The 21,096-nt window shown below is 36.0% G+C and overlaps 1 protein-coding gene across 1 annotated transcript; it reads right to left on the bottom strand.

Moving 5' to 3' along the window:
* Window positions 1-19,031: 19,031 nt before the first annotated feature.
* LOC141607587 (protein FAR1-RELATED SEQUENCE 9-like) lies at window positions 19,032-19,883 on the bottom strand. The gene is made up of 2 exons (XM_074426938.1): window positions 19,625-19,883; window positions 19,032-19,312 (listed from the first exon to the last, which is right to left on the bottom strand). Exons 1-2 carry the CDS (start codon window positions 19,881-19,883, stop codon window positions 19,032-19,034), a joined length of 540 nt encoding a protein of 179 aa, XP_074283039.1.
* Between the last annotated feature and the right edge of the window lie 1,213 nt (window positions 19,884-21,096).

Genomic DNA, 21,096 nt, shown 5'->3' with positions numbered 1-21,096 from the left:
TCGGCTAAGAGAAGGGGAGAAAGAGGAAGATTTTTATCTCTCTAAAACTCTTATTTTAGATGTGTGTATGAATGAATGTTACACTAGTATTCAAGTAGTGTATATGGTAAAAATTATAGAGAAAAACCCATGGCTTTTCTCTATGAAAAACCGGGTAGAAGGAGGAGGTGGTGATGCCCAATGCATGATCAAAGTGCTCTTCACAATAACCACTAGGTATGCATGGCTAGGTTTAGGAAGAAATGATTATGTTTACCACTTACTTAATCAACATAATATTTTCCTAATATCACCCCTAATTTCGGTCCATATTAAGATAAAATGGATTCCATTTTATGTTTGTCAATTTGTCAATTTGTCACATGTCACATGCCATGTAAAATTGTTATGTATTTTTAACATATTAAAAATCAACGCATTAATAAAATACGTCATATACTAAATTGACTTAGTAATTCATAATTACTTGTGCCAAAATAATTTACCAATTATAAATCACAACATCTTGTATTGATAATAAATTATTCATTCAAATGCAATTGTTTCCTTAAACAATAATTTCATCTAAGCAATAAAACAATTCGATCACTTAGACCGTATCTTATTTAATCAAATTATAATGAGATACGTAAATATTACTTCCAAAATCGTCCGTCAATTTTAAGTAATATAATTAACCCGTATCGTCATACGATCAATTAAATAATCAATTAAGAGTGTTACCCTTTAGGTATGACCTAAGGGGATCAACTGATCACCACCGTCGCACGACAGTAATGTCAAACTCTAGTCAGCCAATCATTACCGATATGTGTGGACCAGTTGACAGTAAAATATTACTTCCCAATTGTATTCTTTAGAATGAGACTTAAACATGTGATCATCATGATCAACAGTTGTGATCACATTATTGTCGGAGGACACATATTCCAACAATCTCCCACTTGTCCTCGACAAGTGTGCGTTACCAATTCTCTTGTCCTATTACTATCTCCCACTCAATGCAAGATTTCTTTCAGGTCGTACTTGCAAGTGATCATATTGAGAGTGCTTTCCTCGATCTGGAGAATAACTGATTGACCGGATTTATCTACCATAAATATCTTCCGAGCGTGGCCACGCATTTCCAGTTCGTTACTCCTCGAGTGGCCCTGAGATATTGTTATAACCCTGACTAGGGTTGAACAATTCCTATCGCACTCATTCCCTTCGACTAGCCACAGCCATCATAACCCAAAATATGCCCATTTGACCCCATTTACGAAGGTCGTAGTAACACAAATCAAAGTTAATCTGAAACTGTGCCATCTTAGGCGAATAGTCTTTAGTCAAAATAATCGACTCATTAGAATACTATAGTAGCTCTCGCCACGACCAGGCTATATAAATTTTCCAGAACTCTATAAGCGGTCATAAGGCCCGACAAAGTGTTCCTAACAGTCTGACTATGTGATCGACTAGTCATTCTCATATGACTCCATGGCACTTGAACTTGCCATCAATCGCATCACATTCTAGTCACTTCGAGACGTCACCTCATGTAAGTAACTATGGGCGAATACAATGCTAATCCGTGATCACTTTAATGGGGTTCAATTGTCTCTACAACCCGTTTGGATGTAACAAAGTATAAGGTGAGTTAATAATAACTCAAACGACAAATGTCGACATCACATTCGGGTAGTCAATACCGTATTACAACCTTGTGATGCATATCGTAAGTGTATTAACACTAGTCGATTGCAATAGAAGTTTTAACATACCATTTATCCATGTGTTCAAACTTCTTTTATCGCATTTTTCCTTTACATTCATGTTATCTCTCATAGCATGAACCTTACCAAGTACACATATAGGTTCCCAACCTCGGTTTGGGTTCTTTATCTTGAAAGAACTTCCTGGTTGTTTATCACACAACCAATGAATTTTGTGGTGGATGATTTGACTTGCACTGGTCAAGTACTCCACCCACTCACAATGCATTAGGTATATGTTTTTTAGAGTCTTGCAACAATTGTCAAGATGATTAGCCTAGCACTTCTCACAAGTCCTAGCATATTAGGAGATATTAGTTTTGAGTAACTTCTTACTTCAACTAAGTATCTTTCCAAACTTCTTATTTCTCCTTTTAGCTTGAAAAGCTCGGGATTTTACTAAATCCTTACGCGTGTTCGAACTTTAATATGTGCAACCTCTTGACACATAACAGAATGTTCAGTCTAACACTGAAATCGCTCATCGATTCTCCTCGAGAATACATGACGATTCTTCTATGGCTCGCCAATGAATCATCATGCTCTTATGCATATAATTCATATTTGGACATGTTCATGATTATTCTAATGGCGGAAACATTAGTAACTTTTTAATCATGTCATCAACCATTCTTAGGTTCAATGAATGACCATGACTGCTAATGGCAATTCCATTTTCATTAACATGAATAACCTACGTTTCGCGTTGATTTGATGTATATATCTCAATACTAATCCAACATCTCATGATGTGATTGGATTCATCATAGTCCATTTTCATCCAGAATTGAAAACTCAAATACTTCTTTCTGAAAGAATAGTATTAGCTCGTCATTCTCAATGAGTAACGAGTTATAAACTTTTACAAGATGATTGCTCCCACTAAATTCCATGTCTTCACGTGATAATTTCCAACTCCCACTTAATTCCACATGTTTCGCAATTGACTACTCAATCGTAACATTTTAAGAATTGAAATATATTTTGCTTTGCTTAAGTTATTAAGATAAAACCATATATGTTCCCAACATACCCTCTCAAAATAACTATTTTGAAGAGGTTTCATCTTAACCTTATGGAAAGAGATTTTAATCTCTAACTCATTCATTTTATAATGATGCGTAACAATGTCATTGTTTGAATATGAATAATATCTAATATACGTCCTTCTCAAAATACCCTTTTCGGAAGGAGGTTTAACCATTTCATTTTCATAATGAGGTTAAGTAATGATATTAGCGTGGTTAACAATTAATTTAGCTTTTGTAGATATCGGCATATCACTCTTTGCAACTTTTAGTAATAAATCTCATTTATTTTCTAGGATGCAAATTTGATTCATATAGGCTCTTAAGTAAATATCAATATTGAAACTATTGGTCAAATGTTGTTCATAAACTAGTCAAAACTCTTGTTAAGACTTTACATTAGTCATTCTTATTCCAAAACTTTCTTTTGGTCTCCTCGTGTAGTTATCTTGAGAACATATTTTTTTTTTGATTACTTCACTTGGTCTCTTTTCTCATATAGATATAATCTATTCGAGATCATAGATCTCATCTATTCGAGTATACTATCTATATAGGTATACAAATCATTCTTTCTTGCGTAGATCTCATTTACACAATTGTTGTTACACAATTGTTGTTCTTTGTGTCTTCATTTTCTCCCACTCTATCTTTAGAATGAATACACTAGAGATTCAAAGATAGCTTATGAGACACAAATAATGATTTTGAAGTATAAGGAGGACTATCTCATAGGTTGACTAATTGTTTTAAATTTGATAAGTGTACTTGGTGATTGACATTCCTTTAAGAGAGTTCATCAACTCAATATCACTTTATAATTGATCATACACAAGCCTTAAGCTTGTGGACATATAATGAATCCCATCATTATAGTTGTCTATTAGATCACTTTATGTGAATGATCATATGTTTTTATGAGCAAGCGTATAAAGACGAATTTTAGAACAAGGATAAAATACGATAAAACGGGTGACTTGGGTTGCAAACCAAGCCACCATTATCCAAAATACAACCATTATCCAAAATACATTTCCATGTCGAACACGGAAATCAAAAGGTTCTAAAATCCGAAACATAAATTAAAATAAGACAATAAAAAGCCAAGCTTCATGGAAGCTACTCCTAGCTTCTTGATGGTTTCTCAAGCTTGCTTTTCTTTTCCCTTGTCCTTGCTTGGTGGAGGCCCTATTTACAATAAAAAGGGGATACATTATCACAACTTTGTATCACAATACCATAGTTGAATTAGAAACATAAAATAAAGGATAGTCATTTACCTACTGGAGTGATCTTTCCAGCTTTAATGTCACCAAGATATTTGGAACAATTTCTTTTCCAATGTCCAACACCATTACAATAATGGCATTTATCAAGAAGACCATTCTTGATTTTGGAAGTGCTAGCTTCATAAGTCTTAGCTTTGGTGAAAGTGGGAGCTTGCTTTTTACCCTTCTTCCCATTCTTCTTGAACTTCCCCTTGCTTTTGGTGCTTATGTTAAGCACATCCTTAGGTGGGTTAACATTTAACCCCATGTCTCTTTCGGCTTGCACAAGTAACTTGTGCAATTCTTCAAGAGACACGTCCTTGTCTTGCATGTTAAAATTCACCCGGAATTGAACATATGCTTTGACTTTGGATAAGGAGTGTAGAATCCTATCTACAATGAGTTCTTTGGGGATTTCAACCTTTTGAATCTTCAAGGTCTCGACAAGCTCCATCAACTTGAGCACGTGAGGGCTAACCTTTTGGCCCTCCTTAAAGTCGAGATCAAAGAATGCCGCGGCCGCCTCATATTGGACGATCCACGGAGTTTGTGAAAACATTGTCACAAGCTTGGAATAGATTTCATTAGCGGTGCCCATTTTAAAGGCTCTCCTTTGGAGATCCGCCTCCATCGCAAAGATCAACACATTTTTCATTGCGGCGGACTCCTTGTGGTAAGCCTCATATGCTTCCCTAGTAGAGGCACTCGACCTAGCGTTAGGTTCGGGTGGAGAGGCCTCGGTGAGGTAACGAAACTTGTCGTCACCTTGGGCGGCTAATTTGAGTTGGGCATCCCAATCAGAGAAATTTGACCCATTCTTTTCAAGTTTACAACGATCCATGAAGGATCGGAGCCATGAAATATTAATGAGAGGTGTGGTGTTGGTGTTTGGAGCGGCCATTGGTTATGAGAAATAAGAGTGGTCTACAAAAACAAAATAGTAGGAATAAAACATATGTCGTTTTCAAAATAATAACACTCGTAAAATTCAATTTAAACATGTTTTATTGCATTTATCTAGTGACCTCTACCCAACTTGATAAATGATTCCAAGACCCAAAATCATATCAACTTAGGGCACGGTGTGCCGAAATACCCTTTATTAACATAACTTGGTGGATTAACCTCTTAATCGATTATACTTTTAGAACTCTTGGTCGATAAAATTACATTAATATTTATCTCTAGCCCGAAACACATCCGGAAATCGTCGTGAATACTTTCGTTGAGTTCAACCCAAATTTCGAATAAATGTGTCCATGATCCAAACTCATATCAACTTAGGGCACGGTGTGCCAAAATACCCCTCATTAATATAAATTCGGTGGATAGACATTTATCACCCACTTCCCCTACGTAACAAGGTTTGTACCCCGGTGTGGCCGAGTGCACTCCCTCACGAAATAGGTTTTCATGGTTTCTACTTTTTGGTAAGGCTATATCTCAATTGTTTATTTTAAGCGAGAGGTTATGTCAATTTATTATCTATCACGTTTTAAGTGAACTAAAGCGATGAACTACGATAATTATAATTGACACGGTCGATAAACTCGATTAAAAGAATGATGCATGTTTTAGTTATGGCGATTTAGCGAAGCATGCAACATATAAATAAAATGCAAAGCATAAAATAAATCCTAGTATGGCCTTCCTAAAATAGAAAATCTAATTAACTATTACATATTCGGAAACCAACTCCATTGGTCCCTTGAACTTTGGTTTTGGCACGCATCTCGAGGTAACACCGTCTTTATGTATCGCCTTCTTGAGTGACACCGTCTTCAAGAAACTCCAGAATAAATAAATTACATAACAAATTACATAATTTCCTATTATACATTTGTAATTAAACTAAAATAAATCTATTAAATTACAAAACGGTGATACGAGATCACAATAAATTACAACCGAATCGATATTCCCATACATTTTGGGTAATACCAATTAAAAACTAAGGCCATACTAAGTAAAAATTACATAATTCAAAAATTACATAAAATAAAATTATGACAATCATAAATAAAATGCAGCATTATAATATGTATGAACATGCCCAATTTTATGCTAAATCGCCTTTAAAGAGCCAATATCGTATATTAAACGGTTTTTACGGATTTGCGTGATTCAACCTTTTAAAATCACAATAAATTACATAAAATCATATTTATGCACAAGTTAATTACCCTAACCAACATAGGACTCAAAATTAGTCTCCACTAACTATTTGACTATAATTAACTTATATTTCTTAAAATTGTTCATTAGTGGACTCAAAATTACAATAAAAAGTTATAAACTTCAAATAAATCACAAAAATTTCAAATAAATTCAAAATTTGAAATTTAAACTCATGAACATTCTGGAAAAATACCATGACACTCATAATGTTCAAAAACTTAGGTTAAAATTTTGAAAAATTATCGGAAAAACTATGTTGCGGTTTATCGGATTTATCAATTATAATCATAAAACATGAGAAAAATTATATTTATCAACTTTTCAATTTTATATCTGAAAAAGGTAATAAAATGCAACATGTGACGTTTTTCCTTAGTCATGAAGTATGTTTTAGCAATTATTCACTAATTAAAGTCACTATTTATGCTATTTTTCATCAAAAATTCATAAATCATGCATAAAGACTTTATTATAGCCTATTATTTTACACACATCTTGTAAAAGTGCATGTGACAACATACTAAATTTCAATGACCAGACTCGAATTATTTCTCATATTAACCTATTTTTCATTTAAATTCGATTTTTATCATGGAAAATCCATATTTCGAGCATAAAAACTCCAAAAATTCTGAATATTTACAGGTCATCTAAAAATAATATATGTGAAAACATATCCAAAAACCACTGTAAAATTCAAAGTTTAGCTAATTGTAGTCTGAAAATGACATTTTTATCATAAAATCACATTTTTAATGCCATTATTATAGAAAATGATCAATAAAAATCCATAAATTAACCAAAATATCCTAAATATATTTTAGGATCAGAAACTTTAACATGCATAAATTATTTCGTGATATATCATAATAACACAAATTTATAAGTTTTATATGTTAATCGTATAACTCGGAAAAACTATAACCGATTTGCATGCAAACAACCTAAGGCTCATGATACCGCTTGTTAGAAATCTATATCTCATTACTTAACATATTCATATATGTGATGATTTAATTTAGTCATAAAATTAAACATTGATCTTATGCATGCAAACAATAATAAAAATAAGGAAGAAATGATCAACCCTTACATTGATATTTCAGATTTTTGGGCACAAGTGAGTTCTCCTACTCACTTGTTCTTGAACTCTCCAAATATTGGATGAACAAGGATTCAAGTGTAGAATCCCTCCCAAAGATTAATACCCAAGGTAATCTCTTAATAAAATTAATATTATTATTACTAGAACAATATTAATTTAAATAAAATTGACCAAAATATTATTTTTGTTCTCTTAATTTTCGGCTAAGAGAAGGGGAGAAAGAGGAAGATTTTTATCTCTCTAAAACTCTTATTTTAGATGTGTGTATGAATGAATGTTACACTAGTATTCAAGTAGTGTATATGGTAAAAATTATAGAGAAAAACCCGTGGCTTTTCTCTATAAAAAACCGGGTAGAAGGAGGAGGTGGTGATGCCCAATGCATGATCAAAGTGCTCTTCACAATAACCACTAGGTATGCATGGCTAGGTTTAGGAAGAAATGATTATGTTTACCACTTACTTAATCAACATAATATTTTCCTAATATCACCCCTAATTTCGGTCCATATTAAGATAAAATGGATTCCATTTTATGTTTGTCAATTTGTCAATTTGTCACATGTCACATGCCATGTAAAATTGTTATGTATTTTTAACATATTAAAAATCAACGCATTAATAAAATACGTCATATACAAAATTGACTTAGTAATTCATAATTACTTGTACCAAAATAATTTACCAATTATAAATCACAACATCTTGTATTTATAATAAATTATTCATTCAAATGCAATTGTTTCCTTAAAAAATAATTTCATCTAAGCAATAAAACAATTCGATCACTTAGACCGTATCTTATTTAATCAAATTATAATGAGATACGTAAATATTACTTCCAAAATCGTCCGTCAATTTTAAGTAATTTAATTAACCCGTATCGTCATACGATCAATTAAATAATCAATTAAGACTGTTACCCTTTAGGTATGACCTAAGGGGATCAACTGATCACCACCGTCGCACGACAGTAATGTCAAACTCTAGTCAGCCAATCATTACCAATATGTGTGGACCAGTTGACAGTAAAATATTACTTCCCAATTGTATTCTTTAGAATGAGACTTAAACATGTGATCATCATGATCAACAGTTGTGATCGCATTATTGTCGGAGGACACATATTCCAACATATATGTATTCTGGAAATGTAAATATTGTATTTAAATTGACTAATTTTTTTAATACCTTTACAGTGTGATTTAATGGGCAAGTTTCTGGAGTCTAAAGGGATTGCCAAAGGTTCAAAGGTCGACGGGTTTAATTTTGGCAATGTAGAATTTAAATGGCAAGGTAGGGGTTATTCGAGGTTTGACTGCGGGGTTTATATGATGATACACATGTTGCTTTTCTGTGGGAAATCTTTTGACTGCGCCCTAGGGAAGAGGGACACTATCAAACTCATCCGGGCTGAAGTTCTGTCGATCCTGGTCCTGAGTGACCTTAACGAAGTGAGGGAAGAGGTTCGGTAAAGGATATCCCAATTCAAGGAAACGCATGCTCAAGTTCTGAATTCGGGCTCTAATGCTGCACAGCAGCGGAATATGGATGATGAGGAAGAGATTACTTACAGTAAACGGCCCCGTACCTCAAACCCACCCCCTAACCGTGTAGAAGGAAGCCTCGTGGTCAAACCTGTAGTCATACCTCCGAAAAGGAGCCATGTGGTCATACCTGCATCCGTGCAGTCTTCAGGAAGCCAACCTATGTCAGCCATAAGGAGCCGCCCTCGGGCGGGGAGGATGGTATGGGATGCTCACTCGGTTGTGGGGCTGCTGGTACTCAGACTCTTGTTGTCTCCACCTTCTTACGGAACAATCAAACTTTGGTCAGGGGTGGTGTTAGATCGTATCGAAAGCATGCGGTGGACTATTGCTTCTTAGATGACCACAACTTTGAAAATTCGTTAGTATCTCTCAAATTGTTAAAACGTGTTCAGTTAATTACGATATTGAATTTTTAATCAATTTCTATATTTAATTGATTACTGTACGTTGGTTTCACTTCAGCGAATCAATATATTGGTTCAGTAGGCATGCTGCGCTACGCCAGTCAGACATCATATCCATGCTTCCTGAGGTTGTAATGTCGCCAGTTGTGATTGAGTCCTGGGCTGTGTTTCTCAACCATTTGGAGTCGGCTGAATACTTACTTCCTAGGATGGCCTTCTTTGGGTTACGTCATATGGTACGCCTGATGTGACCATTATTTGCGCACATTTAGTCCCCTAATTGAGCCTATTTTGCATACTATTATAACATTCTATGGCCATTTTGTCCGTCAAAACCTTCCTATTTGCTTTTCTATCGAATTTCGTATGTTTTGTAGAAAAGAAGATAAATGAGGCGGAAATCCCCGTCTTTCATGCATATTTGGAAGCTTATTGATGATATTAGATGGACTAGTATGAAGAGGAGGCAAGAATGATGACCAATGATGTAGGAATAAAGAGTATATAGAAGGGTCATAAGGTTTAAAGCAAGGAGGAAAAGCAAGGAAGCCATTCATGAAGAAAAGTGCTCGGAACGCAAACCAAGAGTTGCTCCTTTGGCTCTGAAAATATGCTAGATGGAACGGCGTCGAAAAAACAAGCGATCTAGGCTTTTGAATCACTCCAATAGGAGTCCGGATGAGAAAATGACGTCCGTTTTACAATCCGAGCTCAAACAAAGAAGCATGACAGAATCCGCGCATCCCGCGCTGAAGACGCTCGGATTGTCCCAAATCCGCTCGGATTGCTCCAAATCCGCTCGGATTCCTCCCTTGCTACAATCCGAGCGTCTTGCTCCAAATCCGCTCGGATTCCCTTGCTACAATCCGCCCGTCCCGACACCAATCCGCCCGGATTTCAGTCCAGCGCAAATTCGTTTTTCAAGCTCCGTGAAAGACTCCCTTCCTTCGAAAAATACCGGCTCCTCCCTGCTCTAAACTCAAAAGTGTAATTACTAGTTTAGCCCTTAGTTAACCCTAATGCATCCACCTAATTTCCACTATAAATACCCCATTTGTAATAATCAAACGATGAAGTTTTATTAGATTAGAATCAAGTTTTCATATTAGAAATTCCTCCTTAGATTAGATTAGGAGTAGATTAGAATAGATTATCATTCAATCTTTCCACAAAATTATACATTAATCTCTCTTTAAATTATTGTTCAAATTTATTATTCAAGTTTATTATTGAGTAATTGAAGATTATTGGGTTATTATTGGGAGATTGACAACCTTCCATCAATCAATCAAGTTTCTTCTATTATTCTTGCTTTATTATTTGGATCATCTTAAGTTGGTATAATTCCTTTACTCTTTAATCTTTATTGTTCATTTCTTCATTCTATTATCATGTTTATACTTGTTGTGATGATTGACACCATTAATGACATGTTTCCCATGATAATGAGTGAGTAGTTTCTTTAGCTAGGATTAATGGGTAATTAGGGGAAACCAACATGGGATTGATTCATGCTTAATCTAATATGTTTTCACATGATTAAATTGCTTGCTTGTTGTGATGTCAACTTTATGCACATGTTATGTTTGATGAAATGCTAAGCCTATGAATCCTTGCATTTACAACCATCTCTTATCTACTCAACTTGACTTGTAAGATATAAACCAACTCGAGTCTTGTTAGACCATGCATAGAAGTTGAATAGGGGGGAAAGTAAGTCGACTTGTAGGTGTTGTACAATCTAATCGATTCGGCTCCGGGACCCAACTCTTCCTATGAACCGTAAGACATAACCCAACTCGGTTCCTCCACAACATTAATTGCTTGCAACTTTGTGAACATGTTTGTATGATCAACACCATGAATCTCCTATGACCCCATGATATCCTAGCACCTTTAATCAATTGTTCACATCCTCCCTTTTTATTGATTGTTTACTTTATTGCTTTTATTAGTTTAGACACAACTACAAACCCAACCAAATCGTGACACTAGCATAAATTGAGATAGATAGACTTAGAACCCAAAGCACACCGTCCCATGGATCGACCTCGACTTACCGCTAACTAGTTGTTTGTTGAGTATTATAAATGTGTTTGATTGGATGAGTGACGACCTCGTTCCACATCAAAATGGCGCCGTTGCCGGGAATGGTGCTATGTGATTAAGTTCTTACTTGTTTGTCTATTTTAATTGTGCTTTCACCTTGAGGAACTTGTTCCTCAAGGATCGTTTTTACCGTTTTCTTGTAGTTTTCATGTTTGTAGTTGTATCTTTATCTTGACCATGATGATGCAAGACTTGATATATGGAGTATGTGGTGGATCTTTTGAGTATGACTATGGGTATGGGGAGTTTGAGGAGCAAGTCAACACGAACCTACCTTATTTTTTGTGCAACGAAAATCCTAACCACTACCCCAATTCTTCCCACCAAAATCACCACATCCAATATCCACAACAACCACCCACCCAATACCCACTTCAAAATGAATTCCAAATGCCACAATACAACCATTTTCACACCCACCCACAACAAGAAGATGAACCCATTCAAAATATGATTCTCCAAATAATGGGAGATCAACAAGACTTCTTCAAACAAATGCTAGAGGAGAGCCAAAAGAGTGACAATGTTCTTCAAGGCATTGTCAACAAAGGTGAAGAGTTGGAGATTTAAATTGCCCAAATAAAAGAAACCCAACTAACTACTCCTCACCATCCCTTAGACATTGATCATGAATGTGAAATTGAAGTAGTAACTTTTGACATGGAAAATGAAGAGTGGGAAGAGCGAATCTCTCTAAGCTCTTGTGAGTATGAAAGTGTGGTATTTGATGATGAAGACATGAGGTTGAGTAAGCCAAATACTCTTAACCTTTGTGAGTATGAGGGTGTATCATTTGATGTGAATGTTGAGATGTTGGAGAAAGAGTTAATGAAGAGAAGTGAAGCTCCTATCTATGATTCGTATGGAGATAGCGATGATGACAAGCCTATGGAAGAAGCTTATGCGGGATATGTGTCTTGCAATGAAGAAGAGGAATGGAGTTGTGAGATTGCCTTACTTGAGGAGCCCATCCTTGAGAAGTTTGAGATATGCTTCCATGAAGAAGATGAATTCCTTTTCCCCATTTCCCATGAAGACTACTTGGCCCCTACCATGGAGCCAATGATTGTTGGAGAGGATATGGTGGACCTTCTTCAAAAGGTCAAGGCATCATACAAAAGCTACTTGGTGGCAAAGCTCAAAGAAAAACTTGCACGTGAAGCTACTTGTGGAAATTTGGCACCCACAATGTCCACTTCCAAGGAACTCGGTCATCAAGGTCATAAGGATTCTCCTTCTACTCATGAAGGATTGATAAATTCAAATGCTATCATCATCACCGAAAGTGAAAGAGAAGGTGGTAAGTGGAAGTCTCCGGACGAAAATAAACCATACTTCATACCTAGTGATGAAAGGAATCATGGGCTAATTGGTTTGAAGCATCGGGAAAGCTCTAGTGCCAAGGACAAGGTGAAAGAAAGGATATATGACAAACTTCCTTGGCCAAATTTCGTGTTCAAATGGAGCAACCCATACTTATGCTTATTTGGAGCTTGTTCACAAGCTTTTGATCTTCTACTAAGAGCCTTGAGCTCTATGGACAAGAACCTTTACAATTTTAACATAGTTTGGTGGAGTCCTACCTCAAACCACCATTTGTAAGATACCCTTTCCTTTCACTTTGCATTACATTTCCACTTGCATTTAGTTATTTACATATACATTAAGCTTGCATTTGTATTATATTTCATATTGCATTTACATTAGTTAGTTCATATAGTATAGTTTGCATTGTAATATATCTCACATGATTCATGTAGATAGTTGCATATAGACTAGAATTCATGCTTAGTTACTAATGACCAATCCTATTCATTTCTACACTAGAAATAGTGTTTAAATCGGTTTGGGGAGGTTAGATCATAAGTGACCATAGTTTAAATCATGCATCACATAGTATAGTTTAGATTGCATTCATTTGTTATATATATCATATAGTATTGCATTTAGTAGAGCATGCATTCATTCATATCATATCATTGCATTTGTACTTTATTTCAAAAAAAAATCAAAAATCCAAAAACATGTATCTCTTTTTCATTCCTACTCCTACATGTACATTGAGGACAATGTCCAAAATAAAGTGGGGGATGGGAATTTATATTCCAAAATACATAAAAATTGAAAAATTTCGAAAAATCACAAAAATAAGTCCTTTAATTTCATAAAATCAAAAACCATAAAAATTGAAAAATTGAAAAATCCAAAAACATGTTAATTTCCTTTGTAGTGTAGTCTTATATATATTATTGTATATATTATGTTTGTCTATCCTTGTTCACATTGATTGACTACGCCACATCCGAGACATGAGGATATTGAAGACCGCATGGTATGATCTTTCCAATCTCCTTTTTCCTCTTTATGTTAATGACTATGTGGCTTTATTTTGATTGATGCGGTACAACAATGTAAACTTAGGAGTTGCATTTAGTTTATATGGCATATTAGTTGGTAGAATCATTTGCATTAGGATGTTTATATGGTAGTTGCATCATGGCATGTAGTTGCATGTTAGAAAAAATTTTGCGAAACCGTCTACTTGGGAAGCTTGACAAGTGTATATAGGCCCTAGTAGATGCTTTTTCTTCTTAAGACTTTGCTTGTTAGAATGCTTGTAAAACACCCTAGGATGTGTCATGCTAGTATCCTTTGACCCATGGTTTAAGGCCGAGTCAAGAGTACCTTGTGGTGTGATAACTCCTTGGCTACCGTTTATTCCAAGGTGACCCTTGAAACCATGCATCCATCCATCCATTCATCCATATTCTACCACACATTTTTGTCATCAAAGGGAATGGGCACAAAAATTGTTCAAATTTGAGTTCAAGAAAAGAAATGAAAAGTGAAAGAAAGTTTGCAAAAAAAAATGCATCAAATGAAAAGAGGAGCAAAAATAGAACTCCTAAAGCTTCAAATATAAGGCACCCTCGTTACTAATTGGGGTGACTTTGAAAATGTTCAAAAGAAAATGCAAAAAGTTGAAAATTGTCAAGTGTTGAAAAGCCAAAAATCAAAAAGAAATGGCAAAAAGAAAATGTTCTCAAATGTTATATGCCACAAGAAATTGGGGGGAAAAACAACAATGAAAGCAAACTCCCAAAATGAAACTCAAATACTATCGATCCCTTTTCCATCTTATCCATTTTTGTGCATGGTAGAGAGGGGACGACCCTTCTTCTTGTCTAGGCAAGATGGGGAATTCCGCGATCCTCCAGTGTTTCTAACGCCATAGGGAGTCTACTCTTGACAAAAGCATTTAACGATTGAGGACAAAGGTACCCTAGCTTGACACAACTTGGAGGTGATTTATTGGTATCCTTCTAGGCTTAGTAGTTTGAAGAAATTGTATCTATGAAGGAGTGTGTACCCTTGAATTGCTTCCCTTGTAGATAATTTCCGCCACTTAGATGAGGAAAGTGGCTATTCTTTTGTAGATGCATCCATTACTTGATTTTGTGTGCTTAATGATTGGATGTATCGCCATTTTGGCAAGACCCACCTTGCCTTGCAAGAAGGCATCCTACCTCATGGTTGTCTTGTTGTGAGTTGAAGGGGCGGAGTGAGACCCGCTAATTGTCTCATATCGGTTATATTAGTAGGTTAGTTTAAATAAAGGTCTAGTTTTAGTCACCTCTTTACTCGGGACGAGTAAAGGTTCGGTTTGGGGATATTTGATGTGACCATTATTTGCGCACATTTAGTCCCCTAATTGAGCCTATTTTGCATACTATTATAACATTCTATGGCCATTTTGTCCGTCAAAACCTTCCTATTTGCTTTTCTATCGAATTTCGTATGTTTTGTAGAAAAGGAGATAAATGAGGCGGAAATCCCCGTCTTTCATGCATATTTGGAAGCTTATTGATGATATTAGATGGACTAGTATGAAGAGGAGGCAAGAATGATGACCAATGATGTAGGAATAAAGAGTATATAGAAGGGTCATAAGGTTTAAAGCAAGGAGGAAAAGCAAGGAAGCCATTCATGAAGAAAAGTGCTCGGAACGCAAACCAAGAGTTGCTCCTTTGGCTCTGAAAATATGCTAGATGGAACGGCGTCGAAAAAACAAGCGATCTAGGCTTTTGAATCACTCCAATAGGAGTCCGGATGAGAAAATGACGTCCGTTTTACAATCCGAGCTCAAACAAAGAAGCTGTACAGGAATCCGCGCGTCCCGCGCTGAAGACGCTCGGATTGTCCCAAATCCGCTCGGATTGCTCCAAATCCGCTCGGATTCCTCCCTTGCTACAATCCGAGCGTCTTGCTCCAAATCCGCTCGGATTCCCTTGCTACAATCCGCCCGTCCCGACACCAATCCGCCCGGATTCCAGTCCAGCGCAAATTCGTTTTTCAAGCTCCGTGAAAGACTCCCTTCCTTCGAAAAATACCGGCTCCTCCCTGCTCTAAACTCAAAAGTGTAATTACTAGTTTAGCCCTTAGTTAACCCTAATGCATCCACCTAATTTCCACTATAAATACCCCATTTGTAATAATCAAACGATGAAGTTTTATTAGATTAGAATCAAGTTTTCATATTAGAAATTCCTCCTTAGATTAGATTAGGAGTAGATTAGAATAGATTATCATTCAATCTTTCCACAAAATTATACATTAATCTCTCTTTAAATTATTGTTCAAATTTATTATTCAAGTTTATTATTGGGTAATTGAAGATTATTGGGTTATTATTGGGAGATTGACAACCTTCCATCAATCAATCAAGTTTCTTCTATTATTCTTGCTTTATTATTTGGATCATCTTAAGTTGGTATAATTCCTTTAATCTTTAATCTTTATTGTTCATTTCTTCATTCTATTATCATGTTTATACTTGTTGTGATGATTGACACCATTAATGACATGTTTCCCATGATAATGAGTGAGTAGTTTCTTTAGCTAGGATTAATGGGTAATTAGGGGAAACCAACATGGGATTGATTCATGCTTAATCTAATATGTTTTCACATGATTAAATTGCTTGCTTGTTGTGATGTCAACTTTATGCACATGTTATGTTTGATGAAATGCTAAGCCTATGAATCCTTGCATTTACAACCATCTCTTATCTACTCAACTTGACTTGTAAGATATAAACCAACTCGAGTCTTGTTAGACCATGCATAGAAGTTGAATAGGGGGAAAGTAAGTCGACTTGTAGGTGTTGCACAATCTAATCGATTCGGCTCCGGGACCCAACTCTTCCTATGAACCGTAAGACATAACCCAACTCGGTTCCTCCACAACATTAATTGCTTGCAACTTTGTGAACATGTTTGTATGATCAACACCATGAATCTCCTATGACCCCATGATATCCTAGCTCCTTTAATCAATTGTTCACATCCTCCCTTTTTATTGATTGTTTACTTTATTGCTTTTATTAGTTTAGACACAACTACAAACCCAACCAAATCGTGACACTAGCATAAATTGAGATAGATAGACTTAGAACCCAAAGCACACCGTCCCATGGATCGACCTCGACTTACCGCTAACTAGTTGTTTGTTGAGTATTATAAATGTGTTTGATTGGATGAGTGACGACCTCGACCACATCAACGCCCCCCAAAGCCTAAAACTCATACATTATTTTCCTGGTTATTATGTAGTCTCAATCACTCCTGTGAACAGGAGTGTATTATGCAGCTGTTGGATATACCTGAAACAGGTTCGCAGTCTAATGCCATCAATGATCGACTGTACCTAATTTGGGATACCTTCATCCAGGACTGTGATAATACTCTCAACCTGAATGCTGAGTTTATCTTCATACTCGTCAACATTGGTGGGCACTTTACATGCGTATGTTTAAATTTCAGAGCGCAAACGGTCGATCTTCTTGACTACCAACCTCATCTCATCTAGGACCAGTCTGAAATGTGCAAAGTTACTCGTCTAGTTGTAAGTCTGATGCCAATAAATAACTTTCGAATAGGATGAACAATATATTGTTTATTTAATTTTACGTGCTTTCATTGCAGGCATCAGCTATTAGCGATTATTTGGATGTTGGAACCGTCGACAGGGGATACTAGATTACTAGCTTTGAGCATCGGCAAATCCAGTTCAGGCGGCAAATACCCCTTCCTAACATAACAGAATCAGGGATATTCTGTATGATGTATATGATGATGTAAGAGGGTGAACCTTTTGAGCATCCAGACTTGGAGAGGAAGAGGAATCGACGGTACTTGGTAGTCGAGTTGGTGGCGACCCTTGTACTAGCTGACATAAACATCAACAGAGACGTTTTCATGGAGAAGGTGGATGAGTTTATAGCTGGAAAAGATGAATTATGGGGGAAGTTACAAAAGAAACGCAAAGTGAAGAATGTTTTGAACCATTTATGGACATATTATTTTATTTTATTTTTGTTCTTGACTATTCGTATTTTGGTTGGCAATGTTGAAACTAATGTCTGTAATGCTATCGGTTTTTTGTGAACATGTCAGTCAGTTGTTATGATAATTAACAATCAATTGAAATTGAATTTTAGTTTCATTCAGATGAAAGTGTTATTGAAAGCATTAATTGGGATATTCAAAGTGTAAAGCTGACGATATTCAAAGTGTAAATGTGTCATTCACATGAAAGGTTCATTGAAATTTAAATGTGGTCAGATGGGAAAGTGTAAATGTGATTATATGGGAAGTGTAAATGTTATCACATTGAAATTGTAAATGTCATACACATGAAATTTTCATTGAAAGTTAAATGTGGTCAGATGGGAAAGTGTAAATATGATGAGATGGGAAGTGTAAATGTTATCACACTGAAAGTGTAAATGTGTCATACACATAAAAGTTTCATTGAAAGTTAAATGTGGGCATATGGGAAAGTGTAAATGTGATGAGATGGAAAGTGTAAATGTTATCACACTGAAAGTGTAAATGTGTCATACACATGAAAGTTTCATTGAATGTGTACGGTAGGGTTAGATTTGATTTAATCATAAGTGTAAATATTACTTGAAATAACATTGTCAATTCAAGTAAGTTCAAGTAACACAATGTTTGGCAATCCAATAAAACAGAGACATTTTGGTCTTATGACAGTGTAACTCTGATGCTTTGACTGGGTAACTTTGTTACTCAAAGTTAGACCAACTGCAGTTTAAAGTGACGCTGCCATGAGACCAATTCCTAATCCCTCGTTCCAGTGATAGCACATCAAATTTTAAAGTTACACATTCAAAATACAAAAGCTACATTATCACTGTTGTGACGTCTATTCTTCTTCTGATTCCAGCTCTTCCTCCTCCTCTCCTTCATCTTCTTCTTGGTCAGACGACCCATCGCACAATGGTGTGTGTGTGTGTGTGTGTGTGTGTGTGCTGAAAAGGGGTTAGGGCAGTTCCTCTTATCGTGATTTATCATTCTCTTGCAATTCTTACACTTACGTTTGGGTTTTCTAGCCAAGGCCAGTGCTTTTGTTTTGGCTGACAACATTCTTTTACCGCTACCCTGTTTTTTGAATTCTTAGGTGGGAATATCGTCACTACCTCACTGGCCGTACAATGCAGAATTTTCTCCATTTGTTGATTTATATTCAACACTTCCCCTAACGGTGATAGCGTATCCTTAAATCCCCTAATTATAGCAGAGAAGCTTTCAACATCAGTCACACCTTTGCCTCAAAGGAGCCCTACAGTCTGATGAACCTCCGACCATATTATTGACATTGCAATTTGTTTTTCATCGATGATTTTCATGTTGTCTGTCCCTTCACCATTACAATTGAACATCCTTAATTGGAGATACTCTTTCGCCCATCTATTTACAACATAATCGTCTGGTATAGTCTTCATCCCATTTGCTGAAAAAATCCATATTATATGGCGGCATAGGATGCCGGTTCGTTCAAACATTGTACAACTGCAGCTTGCTTTATGTGTACTTGGGTCATCAGTTAAGGCTATCATGTAAGTGTGAATGTTACAAACAGTGTAAGTGATTATAGGGAAATTATAAACAGTGTAAGTGATTATATGAAAATTTAAATCCCCTAACGGTGTAAGCCATTACAAACAGTGTAAGTGATTATATGGAAATTTAAATGTGATTAAATAGAAAGTGTAAATGTGATGATATTGATAGTGTAAATGTTATATTATGAAAAGTGTAAATGTTATATTATGGAAAGTGTAAATTTTATGATATGGAAAGTGTTAATGTGATGATATTGATAGTGTAAATGTTATGATATGGAAAGTGTAAATTAAATTACCTGGACTGTATACAACTTCAAAATTCTTTTCCCTGGACGAATCTTTGATACTAGTTACCTCTAGCTCGCCTCTCTCAGTGAAACCTCCGGTTCTACATGTATCAATTGAGTATATGGCCTCTTCCTTGAAGGAGTAGAAAGATGAATAGGTGCACACTTTTGCACCATGACTCTCTAACGCCAGATGTGTTAACGTCTTCTGGGACGAGTGCTTATCATTGTGGTCAAGCTGCTTTTGTGTATGTCTTTGTTGGTCCATAGCGCTCTCAAAACGCATCCAAAACTCAACCAATGTTCCTGACTTATGCTCAAACCTTTTAAAAAAGCTATTTTCGCTCTATGATCTTTGAGTCGTCCTCATAACAGACCCCATCTTCAAGTCTTTACAATGTGTCATCACCCACTGTCCCCTTATAGCATACGTGTCTGCAAACCAATCATTAGCACCAAGACCATGCTCTTCAATATTTTGCTCCCAGATAGCATCGAATTCTGCTACTTCAAGCTTCTTGTCCCATATAATGTCATTAAGTTTCCCCATGAAGTCAGAATAATCACTCCTAGAGACACCAAACATACTGAGAACTTTGTTCATTATATGCCACATACAAAACCAATGTCGTGCTGTCTTGAAAACAAGAGGGACAGATTTGATAATACCTGGGTCCTGATCTGTAATTATGTACTCGAGTTCCTCCCCCCCCCCCCCCAATTGCATGTAAAAACCGGCTAAAAACCCAATTAAATGACTCATAATCTTCCCTTGCAATTAGAGCCCCACAGAATGTCACTGATCGTTTATGGTGATCCACACCGGTGAACGGTTTGAAAACCATAGAATACTTATTTGTGGAGTAAGTTGGGTCGAATGACACCGCATCACCAAATATCTTATAGTTATCTCGGGCAGTACTGTCCACCTATATAACCCTACGTAGGCTGCCATCATCGTCAAGATCGTAGTCAAAGTAGAAACTTATTCTTGTTTCAGTCATTTCCTTAAAATGGTCTACGAACAACTGACCATCACGTTCGTGAATGAAACATTTAACATCCCTATGGAAGTTCTTAAAATCATTTAAAGTTGCTCCAATGTTTTCGAATCCATTCACTTATTCTTTGCAGATTTTGTAGGTCTTTGTTGCTCCTATCTTCAGCTGTCAATTAATAACAAATATGACATATATAACGTGAATGGATTTATTGAATTAGTATTAACAGTGATGATATATTACTAAACCTTGAGTTCGAAACGATTATCATCTTGTGATAATCTGTTATGTTGCACGACAATTTCTGGAAGTCTCTGTCCTTAAGTGAGATAAGCTCGTGATTGTGACCCTCGTGGAATCGGTCAATTAATAGAACACCATTCTTCATATATAGTCTTATCCTCACTTTACACCCCACTCTAGTGACTCTGAATCTCCTCTGTGAATTCTCTCCAACTAGTCCGTCACTCTGATCTTTAT

The sequence above is a fragment of the Silene latifolia genome, chromosome 10 (assembly GCF_048544455.1).
Source record: "Silene latifolia isolate original U9 population chromosome 10, ASM4854445v1, whole genome shotgun sequence".
NCBI lineage: Eukaryota > Viridiplantae > Streptophyta > Magnoliopsida > Caryophyllales > Caryophyllaceae > Silene > Silene latifolia.
The sequence above is the reverse complement of the archived record's forward strand: the minus strand, read 5'-3'. Positions and strand labels throughout refer to the sequence as shown.